Source organism: Bombina bombina, chromosome 2 (genome assembly GCF_027579735.1).
Source record: "Bombina bombina isolate aBomBom1 chromosome 2, aBomBom1.pri, whole genome shotgun sequence".
NCBI lineage: Eukaryota > Metazoa > Chordata > Amphibia > Anura > Bombinatoridae > Bombina > Bombina bombina.
The window spans coordinates 606,425,996-606,440,608 of record NC_069500.1 but is presented as its reverse complement, the minus strand read 5'-3'; the positions used below and the strand labels follow the sequence as shown (position 1 = coordinate 606,440,608).

The 14,613-nt window shown below is 37.1% G+C and overlaps 1 protein-coding gene across 1 annotated transcript in view; it reads left to right on the top strand.

Moving 5' to 3' along the window:
• The window catches only part of LOC128649325 (zinc-regulated GTPase metalloprotein activator 1), a 141,701-nt gene extending 133,993 nt beyond the window's left edge, over positions 1-7,708 (top strand). Inside the window, exon 16 of the mRNA XM_053702534.1 lies at positions 7,325-7,708. Coding sequence (XP_053558509.1) covers positions 7,325-7,383 — 59 coding nt within the window. The 3' untranslated portion in view covers positions 7,384-7,708. The remainder of the gene's footprint in view (positions 1-7,324) is intronic.
• The last annotated feature ends 6,905 nt before the right edge of the window (positions 7,709-14,613 follow it).

Below are 14,613 nucleotides of genomic sequence, written 5' to 3'. Positions count from 1 at the left end.
GGAGACTTTTGTTAGCTTCTCTACCTAGTTTCTAAGGGAGATGTGGGGTAGTGGTTAGCTCTACCGCACCTAAAGCAGGAGGTTGTGGGCTTGAACCCAGGTAAAGCTCCTGTTTTCTCATCCGTTTTGTAATTCTGGTGACAGCTAGCATTCCTAAGCAAAGTTTTCTGTTTTCTCATAGGTTACTTAGTCTTTGGACTTAGTGGAAATTGTCCCTAGAGCCTTAAGGCCTTTCAGAGTTGTATCCCGCTGTGAGTGTCCTAAACTCTCTGTGTATGGGACATTTAGTGAAGGTTCAGTGTCCAAGGTGTCTTGGATATGACTGTGATTGCATCGCCAGTGGTGCAAAGTCTACTCCGGATGGGGTAACCTAGTGGTTCCTCAGGGGTTATAAATATTTAAGCCGGCTCCGAGTTTTCGGGTCTGTATAGAGATCCCTTAGGACTGATTCGGGACGGCCCAGTTTCCCGGTTCTGGGACGTCTTCTGTTCCTATGGGCGTATTTTTGCTCTCTTGCAGGGAGATTTGGAATTCTTACTGGGCCGGCCAGTAAGAAATAAAATGTGAGGTGGTATTGTAAGGTCTAGTTGTTTTTAGGTGTTTTTTTCCGGAGGTGGGTGGGGCAGGTGTTAGTTTAAAATAATAATAAAAAAAGATTATAGTAAATAAAAACACTGTTAGAAAATACTGTCTTTTTTAAGTCTACCTGAGAAAAAAAAATCACATGCTCAGTCTGCTCCTGTAAGAGCTTTCTGACGTCTCACATTCAGTCTCCATTAGGGCTCCTTAGCACAAATGTCCTTTTACAAAAAAAAAAAAAAAAGGTTCATAACCTCCCATTGGCTGACAGCATTGTAGGGTAGGTTTACACATTTAGAGGCCTATTTACCAAATGTCTGTCGGACTTGATCCGACAGTGCAAATCAGGTCTGACAGACATCAGCATTGCACCAGCGCCGCCTCCTGCAGACTCTCGGCCAATTGGCCGCCAGCAGGGAGGTAACAATCAACCCAATCGTACTCGATCGGGTTGAAATGTGGGGATCTATGTCCGCCTGCTCAGAGCAGGCGTAACAGGGTTATGGAGCAGCGGTCTTTAGAACAATATTTATGTCTAGTGAGATATTTTCTGATACTCTAAACCAGTATTTTATATTGTTCTTAGCATTGCCTTTTACTTTTTCCACAGGTTTATTGTAATTTTTTGGGATTTTTATTCAGCCTTTTTGTTTCTAATTACCTTCATTAAGGATGCATCACTCCATTTAACATTGGAATTATCTTACAATTCTATACTGTTTTTGTGCTTCATCTTTTACATATTTTATATACACTTTTTTATATTTTTCACATTTTTCACTTTGTCACTTTGTCACAAATTTTTGGATTTTATCGCAACAGGATTTTTTACAACTTTTTCAACAGCACCTTCTGGACACTCTTTTACCTTGGACTCAAAGTTATACACTTGGTTGTTTTTTTGGACACTTCCACTGGACTGTTCCACATTTGGCCACTGACCTTTGAACTTTCCATTAAGTAACATTACTCTGTTTCTTGTATCAGATACGCCACATTTGACACTACCCATTCAGACACCACTTATGTTGTGTTTTTATTGTTTTTAACTATATTATTGTATTCTTGGCACTGTTTTTAAATTTCTGTACACATGGATCCATGTTTGTAAATGTCTGTGTTTTACCCAATTGTTTATCAGATTTTATTATAGATTATGTATTAAATATATAAATATTTTAAATTTACACTAAAGTTAATTGTTCCTTCCACCTCTGCCTTTGGCGCTCACTCCATACTCCTATCTTGAATTTATACTCTAAGGTTGACTAGGCACCCTTCTGGAGAGAGCTGCAGGTGATCTTACTAGCGCCAGACCTACACACCCTTTTTTATACCTACAAAATTTTAATGCACCTAGATTTATTACATCTTTGAATCGAAACATATTTGCGATATACTTGTACTGGCAAAAATGCTTCTAGTAAAAGCTATGACTGTTCTAGTGTTAGCATTTGTCTGTGCATGTAAAGCATAGCTATATATCGTCACTGCACCCATATTTTAAATAATGCAGCTGCTCAGATCATCAGTGGGGCTTGTATCATGTCAGCAAATAACAAATTGAGTCATTACCAGATGGTACTAGCACCTTAGACTCTCTGGGCAAGCGCTGTGTTTAAAATGCTGGTGCACGGTGCATATTTAAATACACTTTTGAAACAGTTATAGCTTTTATTAGAAGTATTTTTGCTAATGCATGTATATTACAAAATTTCTTCTGTTCAATACCGAAATGCACCCATGTGGTTTCCAATTTAGGCTGGAATATCCCTTTAAGTTGTAACAGTGTAACAAGTTTCCCTGGTATGCAGAAGGGTTACCATACTTAAAGTGATGGTAAATTTGTATCTATTGCTAAACATATTGTAGATGCTCTTACCTTAAAGGGACACTCAATCAAAATTAAACTTTCATTATTCAGATAGAGCATGCCATTTTAAACAACTTTCCAATTTACTTCCATTAACAAAATGTGCACAGTCTTTTTATATTTAAACTTTTTGAGTCATCAGCTCCTACTGAGCATGTGCAAGAATAAGTGTGTATGCATTTGTGATTGGCTGATGGCTGTCACATGGTATGTGTATGCATTTGTGATTGGCTGATGGCTGTCACTTGGTACAGGGGGAGTGGAAAAAGACATAACTTTTAAAATTGTCAGAAAAAAATCTACTACTCATTTGAAGTTGAGAGTAAGTGCTATTGCATTGTCTTGTTATCTTGCATTTGTTGATTATGCAAATCTACTGTGTTGACTGGTCCTTTAACTAGCACATCGATATGCTTATATAAAAAAAACCCCATCTTTTCACTTAGTAATTTCGATTTTATTTCAGTAACGGTACACTGTAATAATCAGCCTCTCTCTAAATTTTTCACAGGGGCAGCTTTGATTGACATACGTTTTAGCCAATCATTAGCTCACCATGCGCCCCATGTGAAATAGAACCTGCACGCTCCCGTGCTCTGAACTAATTGCTATGGAATGTGCATGTGCAATTCTTACGCTTCTTGCGCATTTCTAAATGAGAATTCTCAGCTATCATTTACTTACATCCATCCGTGAAAGGATTACAGCAGCACGTGTATTATCTTTGCTCCATCAACAAATATATATAATGTCTGGTGAGTTTTATTGCTGTAATCCTTTCACGGATGGGTGTAAGTAAATGACCACACAAACGGTATTCAAAGGTACATCCCCCTCAATTAGGGGATGATTATTTTTGGTATCCAACAGATGGTACTGACCAGTACAATTCCCCCTTTTTGAGCGATCTCAAGATACTAACAAAACCCTGATAAATATACTTTTCCCATTCTGTGAAACATACCTACGGTTCTCACAAATTTATCTCCTGAATCTTGGAAATACACTATAGATATTAAAGGTATATTAACCATTTTGGGTCTATATTCTAATATGGCACACATGTATGTATGAACAGTACAACAGGAATATTCCCCTGATTTTGGTGGACCATTTACACCGTTCTGTATATGCCCACCTAACAATCAGTATTATCCTAAATATACAGTTATACATACCGTAGGACCTAAACACTTACCCCCAAAGGCCATTTACCACCGGTATTCCTTATATCTATTCCGATTGTGACCTACATTAGACTAGTGGGTATTAATCCACCTTTAATTATTTAGGTCCAATCTTTTACGCATTTAGTTCATCAAGTTGTATTTTTTAAGCATTTTTCTATATCCCTTGTTCTTAATATTTAATAATTTATTAAACGTTAAGTTTTATTTTTTCCGTGTGTTTTCTTGCATTATATATAAATCATATACAAACCAAATGTTGTGAGTGCTATATTTGTACTTTATGCTTCACTTCTTTACTGATTTACTCTACCATGTCTATCAGTACAGGCACCTACCCCTAAGAAATAATAATGACTAATCTAGTAAAAAAATCACATATGGGAACGTTTGTCCTCACTTATAAGTAGTGCCATTGGTCTCTTTCTTAAATAAACATAGTACAACTACATTAGAGCCAAAGAAAGCCAGGCATGATTTCCCTTATATCTATTTACAATGGTACTGTCACTCTAAAGATATATATTTTTTTCTCGGTTTTTGTAAGAATAAGACTGATCTTTTTACCCAGTATGTTTTTCTCTAAAATTGTTTTTGCAGAAAATGTTAAATAAAAATTGTTATACCTTCTTTGAATCCTCTAGACTAGAGCGTTAAATATATTCTTTTAAGCTACTAAGGATTCCAAAGTTCAGTTTGTTTGTTCTCTATTCTGGTTTCCGTACAGGCAAGAAGGCTACTGGTAGCTCTAACTGTTGGTTCATTCAAGTGATTTTCAGGGAAGTCTCCTCCTAGGCATATCTCAGCTCATTCTTCCAGTTCAGTTGCTGCTTCCTGGGCTGTCATAAATTATGCATCCATTGGCGTGGATTTGTAAATCTGCAACATGTCTGCTCTGCACACATTCTTTAAAGAGTTTCTGTTTTGATGTTTTTGCTTTTTGGAAAAGGTTTTTTTTGCCAGGAAATTCCTTCAGACCACAGGGTCTGGCAAAATAGGAACTGCCCTAATCTGTCCCTCCCTTTCCTTAACATGTACTCTCAGTTTGGGTATTAAAGGGACAGTACACTGTAAAATTGTTTTTTTATTAATGTATTTTCAATGACTTGTTATACCTACTGCAGAGTATAACATTTATGAGAAATTGCATATTTAGGTTTATTTGTGTATATGAAATAGCTAGTTTTGTGCTTTTAAACCACAGCCTATTGCAATGGGTTGAGCTTCAGGTAATATCAGATCTCATTATGTTATCACTTTTATGTACACAGACTTGCTTCATTATCTTATATTTGTCTAGAACACCAAAGCTCAATACATAGAGAGAACAATGGAAAATTATCATTTTATTACTTCACTATCATGCCCCCCACTGAGAGTGTAATCTCTTCTGCTGGCTGTGTTTACTTAGGCTATTCAATAGAATATACTCCAGTATAGAAACTTTCAGTATAGGTTGGGATACCACAGGCTAAATAAGTTATTTCAAATGCCAAAATAGGGGTAAACAATTTAAAACACTCCAACAGGTAAAATGAATCATTGGGAACAATTTAAAGGGGAGAAATTTTTTGGGTGAACTGTCCCTTTAAATCCCACATGTTGTGGAATTCCTATGGACTCATCATCATACGAAACACAACAAGTTAAGTAGTTTAGGGGTTATTGCAGTTTAGGTGTTAATAGTGTAGCGGAGTAGTTTGCGTTGGGGGATGTGGCAGTTTAGGAGTTAAAGAGAGTCAAAACTAAAATTTCATGATTCAGATAGAGCAGACAATTTTAAACAACTTTCCAATTTACTTCCAATAACAAAATGTGAACAGTCTTTTTATATTTACACATTTGAGTCACCAGCTTCTACTGAGCATCTGAAAGAATTCACAGAATCTACGTATATGCATTTGTGATTGGCTGATGGCTGTCACATAGACATAACTTTGAAATATACTACTCATTTGAAGTTCAGACTAAGTTCTATCGCTTTGTCTTTTTATTATTTGTTGATTATGCAAATCTACTGTATTTTCTGGTCCTTTAAGTAGTGTAGGGGTTGTTGAATTTTAGGAGTTAATAGTGTAGCAGGGGTTATTGCGATGGAGGATGTGGCAGTTTAGGAGTTAAGTAGTGTAGGGGTTATAGCGGTGCGGGGTTATGTTGGTTTAGGGGTTAATAGTGATGGGGTTATGGCAGATTAGGGGTTATTCTTGTAGTCTGTTGTAAATTTACATGGTTGAGTGATATATGTAAAAGGGATCCTTTACTTTACATAGTCAATGCAGGTGGAGGTGCTTCTTGGAATATATGCGGAATCTGTTGGCGCTCTACAAATAACCGATAATAATAATAATAATATATCAACAGCATTGACACCCATTGAGATGTATAGTAAAATGCCTATCTGCAATGCTGCCTTTGAGTGCTAATGACGGCTCTGAGCTGTCACAGAGTTTCCCACTCTGGTGCTAATGACGGCAGAGCACAGAGCCTGCATAGAGACAGGCATCGCCGGGGCTTCACATTATGCACGGTGACGTCACGCACAATAATGCAGTGACGTCACCGCACAACTTTATTTATACTTAACAATGTTAAGTATAGGAGCAGGGGGCATGCTGCTTAGAAGCCTGTATTTCAGGCATATAAGCAGCTACAAGATCCACCATTGGAAAGGTAATCGCCTAACCTTTCCAACAGTGTAAGTCTTGGGGGTCTGGAAAAAAAACAATGTTCAAAAAATAAAAAAAAACTTAAAAAATCTTAGCACCCAGGTGGGAAAGTCCTTAGCACTCAAACAGGAATATTTTTCCTGTTTTCTCAACATGGCGACGGATCCCTTTTGAATATCTTGCTGCCTCATGGAACCAGCTTTGTGGGAAGCAGGGCATTTTAATTTTTTTTCTACTAAATTATTTCCTCTTTGGAGTTTTTATTTTTTTTATTTTTTTTTAAATGAGGCTTCTGTTATGTAGATTGCACAGCTTACTCACTTTTCTTTTGGGATAGTTTTTCACAAGAAAGTCCTACAGTCTTAGTGCCTGGTAAATAGGTGCCCACCCATTTACTTGTGGACTCCACAGCTTGGGTATTAGATCCAAGTAGTAATGGCTCCTGTATTTTTACCACCTTATAAAACAAAATGTATGCTTACATGATAAAGTAATTTATTTCATGGTGGTGAGAGTCCATGAGACCTGCTCTTTTATATTTTTCCAATAGGAATCCGTTTTAGTATGCACCTCATTTACCCTGCTTTGTCCTTTCTAACTTCTCTATTTTTCTCAGCTATACATTAGACTGGGTTACCAGAGAAATGAGAGGGATTAAAAGCTTGTGGAATGTTTGCCTCCTCCTAGTGGCCAAATCCCAGGAGTAATAGGTCATTGACTCTCACCATCATGAAGGAAATTAATTGATCAAGTAAGCATACATTTTGTTTTTTTTCTTAGGAAATATAAGTTAAATACAGATGGATATTATATTTTATAATTTTATATACTATTTACATTGATGCTTAAATTCTTTTTTATTTGCATGATATAAAATGTCTGAGCAAGACTGTTCCATGAAGTCTTTCATGCTGTATAAGATATGTTGGTATTTTTAACATAACAGAAATGCTAATATGCTTGTATGGTTCTGACTTAGCCGTAAAAAATAAAATAATTCTCCTTTTTGATTACCACAGGAAGACATTTGGATACAGATATCCTGAAGCAGCTCTTTCTGTTAGCAGTATTAGCATAACATCATCTCATTGGTCGGTGAAGATGGACGCCCAAGCTTAAAGAACTCATGGCAAACAAATATTTATGAAGTACCCATTTTGTATTTGAATCTTAAAACAATACAGTGACTTTTTCTGTGCTTCTACCAATTAGAGAGTGACAGAAATCTATTACAAAGAAGTTACAATGTACAAGGATGTAAAGTATTTAAATAATAGTAAATAAGATGTTTACCCACGAAATGAAATACATTTGTTAGCCTTTCATCTATTATAAATGATTCATGATTTATATTATCCCTTATAAAGTGCCAATATATCCCATTAAATACAAACATGAAAGAATCTGATGCTTGTTGTATTATGCATTCAATGAATTTTCTTTTCCATACTCTGCTTTCCCTGGTAAGATAGTATGCATGATAATATAATCAATGAGATCAGTCAAACAATCTAATAGTAGCAAATTGAAACGTTTGAATTTAAAGTTTATGGGCTAGATTACGAGTGGAGCTAAAAAATATTAGAACCATTGTGTGATAACAATGCACTTATATTACAAGTTAAAAGTAATATTTCATTGTTTGATACTTTAAGAATATCTTTCTTTCTATCCATACATAACACTAAAAATCTCCTAAACCACTTAGCTTCAACATATTAATCTGCAAGGTGTTGCAGACAAATGGTTATGGTTTCTGAGACTCATAATTTGTGATATATAAACCATTCAACAAACACTTGTGCTAAATACGTTGTCATTTATTTTTGTAAGTTTTGGTTATTTATGTATGAGCTCTGACACCTGTTCAAACTCACTTAGCCTAGTTAAAAAGAATAATATAAAAAAATACAGGAACCACAAATCAGCCTATATAGAATTTCTGTATAGAACCCAGAACACAATAAAACTCATCTAGTAGCAGGTGAGAGTAATTCCTATGGCAGTTACCTGCTTCCTAGTTGAGCATGAGACCCCTTATTTCAAAGACAGTAATCCATTATTTCTTGTATATTGTGTGTGTTTATGTTATGTACTTTCTTAAGGAAATAGAGGTGTCTTCGGAATCACTACCACCAACACAATGGATATGTTTGGTAGGTGATTGCCTTAAAGGGACAGTCAACACCTGACATAACAGTATCCCATATTTTCTAAACACAAACGAAGATCCGCGTGCACCGCACCCCTTCTTTCTTACCTACTTCCTTCTCCTATTAATCATCAACGATACATGCAATAATCTGATCGAAATATGGCCGCCTAACTCCCCCCACCGTTACGTAACTAGCTTCTATTTGAAAGCATCCGCCAATCAGAATGCAATCCTCGGTCATAAATTCCAAATTCGTTCACGGAGTTTAGCGCATGCGTGATTGCATAGGAACCAAAAAGCGGAACTTTATTATGCAAATATGTTTCTGCCATATTCAATATGTAACAGTACCTTATTACGCTAATACAAGGTAATTGTCACCGGCCGTTCTCAATGTTAAAATCTATATAATTATTTTAATTCTATTGGTAGGTATGGGCAGATACCAGATGATTACAAGAGTACAAGAACAGTGGGAATATTTTAAAAATGCTATTCTAGATGCAACTAAACACTGTATTAGGCTTGTTTGTAAAAGTAAAAGAAAAAGAAACCCAATATGGTTTTCAAGAGAAGTAGCACATACAGTTAAGACAAAAAAGACAGTCTATAAAAAATTCAAACTCACTGGCTCAGAAGAGGCTAAAGAAAAATGGAGAACCCATCAAAAGATGACAAAGCAGTTAATCAGAAAGGCTAAAGCTGATGCAGAAGAGAAAATAGCACAATCTGTAAAAAATGGTGACAAAACCTTCTTTAGATATATCAGTGAAAAGAGAAAAACTAACAGGGATAGTTAGACTCAAGAATGAGGATAGAGTAGTGGAAGAAGATAAACAAATAGTAAACTGTTTAAATTATTACTTTTGTTCAGTCTTTACAGCAGATGGTAAAGATAGTGAGATGCTATTAAGGGATGTTACTGTAAATAATGTGGGTAGTACTTTTCTTTTTACAGAGGAAGAGGTTTCAAGGGCTTTACAAAAAAATAAAAGTTAATAAGTCTGTGGGTCCACATAATATTCATCCAAGAGTTCCAAGAGAACTTCGATCCGTAATAGCTACTCCATTAGCTGATTTATTTAATCAGTCACTTCTAACAGGAGTTGTTCCAAAAGACTGAAAAATTGCCAATGTAGTCCCTCTTCATAAAAAGGGTAGTAGGGAAGATTCTGCTAACTATAGGCCAGTCAGTTTGACCTCAATTGCAGGGAAATTAATGGAAACTCTTTTAAAGGAAAGACTTGTATGTTTCATTCAGACAAACAACTTAGAAGGCAAAGGATAGCATGGCTTCACTGCTGGAAGATCATGCCTGACTAATCTAATTGATTTCTTTGACCATGTAACTAAAATAATAGACCAGGGAGGAGCCGCAGATGTTGCATATCTAGACTTTAGCAAAGCATTTGACACCGTCCCACACAACAAACTTATTCACAAAATGTATTGCCTTGGAATAGATGCTAAGATTGTTAAGTGGGTAGAATGCTGGCTTAAAGATAGACGACAGAGGGTTTCAATTAATGGAGTACATTCAAATGAGGCATCAGTTACTATTGATGTTCCCCAAGGGTCAGTTCTTGGGCCTGTTCTGTTTAACATGTTCATAAGTGATATTGGAAGTGGGCTTAAGGGGAAGGTTTGCTTGTTTGCTGATGATACAAAAATTTGTAACAGGGTAGATGTTCCAGGAGGAGTTGATGAAATGAACTTTGATATTAATAAACTAGAGGACTGGTCAAATAAATGGGATCTGAAATTTAATATTACCAAGAGCAAAATTATACATATAGGATCCAAAAACCCAAAGGCCGATTATAGTCTCAATGGTACATTACTGACTGTAATTAAAGAAGAAAGGGATTTGGGAATTATTATTTCAGATGATTTAAAATTTGGTACACAATGCCGCAGTGCAGCCAGCAAGGCCAGTCAAATGCTTAGTTGCATTGGAAGAGGTTTTAGTAGCAGAAATAGCAAGGTTCTTATGCCACTTTACAGATCATTAGTTAAACAAAATCTGGAATACTGTGTACAGTTCTGGAGACCATATCTTCAGAAAGATATAAATAAACTAGAAGCTGTCCAAAGGAGGGCTACTAAAATGGTACATGGTCTAAAATATAAAACGTACAAAGAAAGACTCTTATGATCTAAATATGTATAGTTTAGAGAATAGAAGGGAAAGTGGTGACATGATAAAAACCTTCAAATATATGAAGGGATTTAATAAAATAGAAGCTGAAAGCATTTTTCACAAAAAAATAAATGCCAAAACAAGGGGTCACAATCTAAAGTTAGAGGGTAGCAGATTCAGGAGAAATTTAAGGAAGCATTTTTTTACAGAAAGAGGGTGGTGGATTCATGGAATGAACTTCCATTTGAGGTGTTAAACACAAAGACTGTAAAGGAATTTAAAAATGCCTGGGTCATGCATAAGGCTATCCTAAGGAAAAAGTAACATGTAATATGGGTAGACTTGATGGGCCTTTTTGGTTCTTATCTACCGTCAAATTCTATGTTTCTATGTTTCTATGGTTCAAATTCATTGTTAAGTCATCTATCATCTGACTGCTAACAACAAATGCTCATGTGCAATGACGTATGATGAGCGTCATCAATACTTACATGAACGTGCCTGTAATGGCATAGAGATGGGGGAAGAAGGATGAAGGGGAGGAGTTAGGTGGCCATATTTTGAGCTGAATATAACAGATAATGTGAACGATTACTAGGACGAGTGAAAAGGTAATAAAGAAGGGATGCGGTGCAGGCGGGTCTTCTATTGTGTATAAACAATATGAATATGGGATCCTGTTATATCGGGTGTTGACTGTCCCTTTAAAGTGCCATAAAACATGTGGAGATCTGTGCATATCCTAGAGAGCTAACTAAGTAAAAATAGTTTGCATAAAAAAAATATTTAAAAGCTGCTGGCAAGTATTTTAAATTTAAAAATAAATATATAAGCAAAATTAGTTACATAGCCATGCTGTTTGGAATAGTCTGATCTACCCCCCCCCATCAGTGTTTATCTACAGAAACACAGGCATTGTATTTTACAGCAGCTTATTTGCTTCTAGGCATGCTCTAGCACAGAGCTTTCCAAACTTTTTATGTTGGTGACACACTTTTTAGCCCTACATCATTTCGTGACACAGTAATTCAGTTGTACTAGCAAACAGGAGGTTAAACTAACTTGTTTTAAGAGATACAGACACATACATAAATTATATAATAACTAAATTTATTTACAAGTAACATTATGTATGTGCAAGAATTAAAAAATAACTACACCAATACCTACTTATTATTTTAATGGGATGTATGAGGACGAGGTTGATGGGATGAACACAATTTCTGAATATTTGGTGGAATATTAGATAAAGACACTCGCATTTCATCATCAAACATTTTTAAGCTTCCACTTCCTATCCATATATCAAGACCAGGAGCAGCAATGCACTACTGGGAGCTAGCTGCAAATCCCCCCCCCCCCCACCCCCACTGACTTCTGACTTCAGCTCAGCGTTTAAGCTGCTGCCCTCGGTGAGTCTGATTGACTACTGTCCGCGCTGCAAACACACTGCTGTCGCACTCACTGACTACACGTGCAGTCACGAGCTAATTAAGGAGACTACACGTGCAGTCAGGAGCCAATGTGCCTCCAAAGCCACCAATTGGAATAGTTTCAGTTCCCACTGAGCTGCGGCAATAGGATAAGATGATCTGTGACCCCCTAGGTATCAATCACGTGTCAACCATGTGATATGCGTAGCAAGCAGGCGGAAAGTCAGAAACCCCCCCAAAAAAAATTATAATAAAATTTAAAAAAAATTGTGCTGAAGCAGGGGACACACCTACACACTGCTGCCGACACACTAGTGTGTCCCGACACACAGTTTGGAAAGCACTGCTCTAGCAGATGAGCGTCTACTTCTGCATTCTACCAAAAGCAAAGGTAGATATAGATACAGGGAGTGCAGAATTATTAGGCAAATGAGTATTTTGACCACATCATCCTCTTTATGCATGTTGTCTTACTCCAAGCTGTATAGGCTCGAAAGCCTACTACCAATTAAGCATATTAGGTGATGTGCATCTCTGTAATGAGAAGGGGTGTGGTCTAATGACATCAACACCCTATATCAGGTGTGCATAATTATTAGGCAACTTCCTTTCCTTTGGCAAAATGGGTCAAAAGAAGGACTTGACAGGCTCAGAAAAGTCAAAAATAGTGAGATATCTTGCAGAGGGATGCAGCACTCTTAAAATTGCAAAGCTTCTGAAGCGTGATCATCGAACAATCAAGCGTTTCATTCAAAATAGTCAACAGGGTCGCAAGAAGCGTGTGGAAAAACCAAGGCGCAAAATAACTGCCCATGAACTGAGAAAAGTCAAGCGTGCAGCTGCCAAGATGCCACTTGCCACCAGTTTGGCCATATTTCAGAGCTGCAACATCACTGGAGTGCCCAAAAGCACAAGGTGTGCAATACTCAGAGACATGGCCAAGGTAAGAAAGGCTGAAAGACGACCACCACTGAACAAGACACACAAGCTGAAACGTCAAGACTGGGCCAAGAAATATCTCAAGACTGATTTTTCTAAGGTTTTATGGACTGATGAAATGAGAGTGAGTCTTGATGGGCCAGATGGATGGGCCCGTGGCTGGATTGGTAAAGGGCAGAGAGCTCCAGTCCGACTCAGACGCCAGCAAGGTGGAGGTGGAGTACTGGTTTGGGCTGGTATCATCAAAGATGAGCTTGTGGGGCCTTTTCGGGTTGAGGATGGAGTCAAGCTCAACTCCCAGTCCTACTGCCAGTTTCTGGAAGACACCTTCTTCAAGCAGTGGTACAGGAAGTAGTCTGCATCCTTCAAGAAAAACATGATTTTGATGCAGGACAATGCTCCATCACACGCGTCCAAGTACTCCACAGCGTGGCTGGCAAGAAAGGGTATAAAAGAAGAAAATCTAATGACATGGCCTCCTTGTTCACCTGATCTGAACCCCATTGAGAACCTGTGGTCCATCATCAAATGTGAGATTTACAAGGAGGGAAAACAGTACACCTCTCTGAACAGTGTCTGGGAGGCTGTGGTTGCTGCTGCACGCAATGTTGATGGTGAACAGATCAAAACACTGACAGAATCCATGGATGGCAGGCTTTTGAGTGTCCTTGCAAAGAAAGGTGGCTATATTGGTCACTGATTTGTTTTTGTTTTGTTTTTGAATGTCAGAAATGTATATTTGTTAATGTTGAGATGTTATATTGGTTTCACTGGTAAAAATAAATAATTGAAATGGGTATATATTTGGTTTTTGTTAAGTTGCCTAATAATTATGCACAGTAATAGTCACCTGCACACACAGATATCCCCCTAAAATAGCTATAACTAAAAACAAACTAAAAACTACTTCCAAAACTATTCAGCTTTGATATTAATGAGTTTTTTGGGTTCATTGAGAACATGGTTGTTGTTCAATAATAAAATTAATCCTCAAAAATACAACTTGCCTAATAATTCTGCACTCCCTGTACAGCCATAGAAGGAATTGAGTGGGGGAGTTAGAGAAGTACAATTCGGAAACTTAATAGAAAGGGTTAATGGCGAGGCACTGCAGTATAAATTTGCAGGTAAAGTAATTAAAGTACATATTATATTTTGTCTCTATTCCAACTTGTTTTATGTCCCTTTAATAATAACAGGGGTATGCAACTCCTCATTTTTAAAACTAAGCCTTTTGCCTTTAGTTTTCTCGCAAGTTATCTAAAAAGTATAGGGATCTGTGTACTGATAGCTGGATGCCAATAATACATATCACATATCTACTCAAATAAATGCCCCACAATGATCCAGGGAGGAGGTCAGAGAGTGCGCTGGCTTTTTTGCCTCCTTTGACTGAATTAGTGTTAGAGCTCTGAGTAGCTATACCTACAGCAAATTCACCCTTTTCCAGTTTATCCAAACATTCCATGGTTCCTTTTAAATATTCTGTGAGCAGAAGTTATTTTTAATCTGCAAGGCCAGTTTATAGGCCAGTCATTATTGTGCCTTGTGCTGCTTGTCTAGTGTATATTATTTCAGTTTAAGAGCTAGTTGCTCAGTATGCTTAAATTGGGTTTATTGCAGGCAAATTAGCTTTTGTTA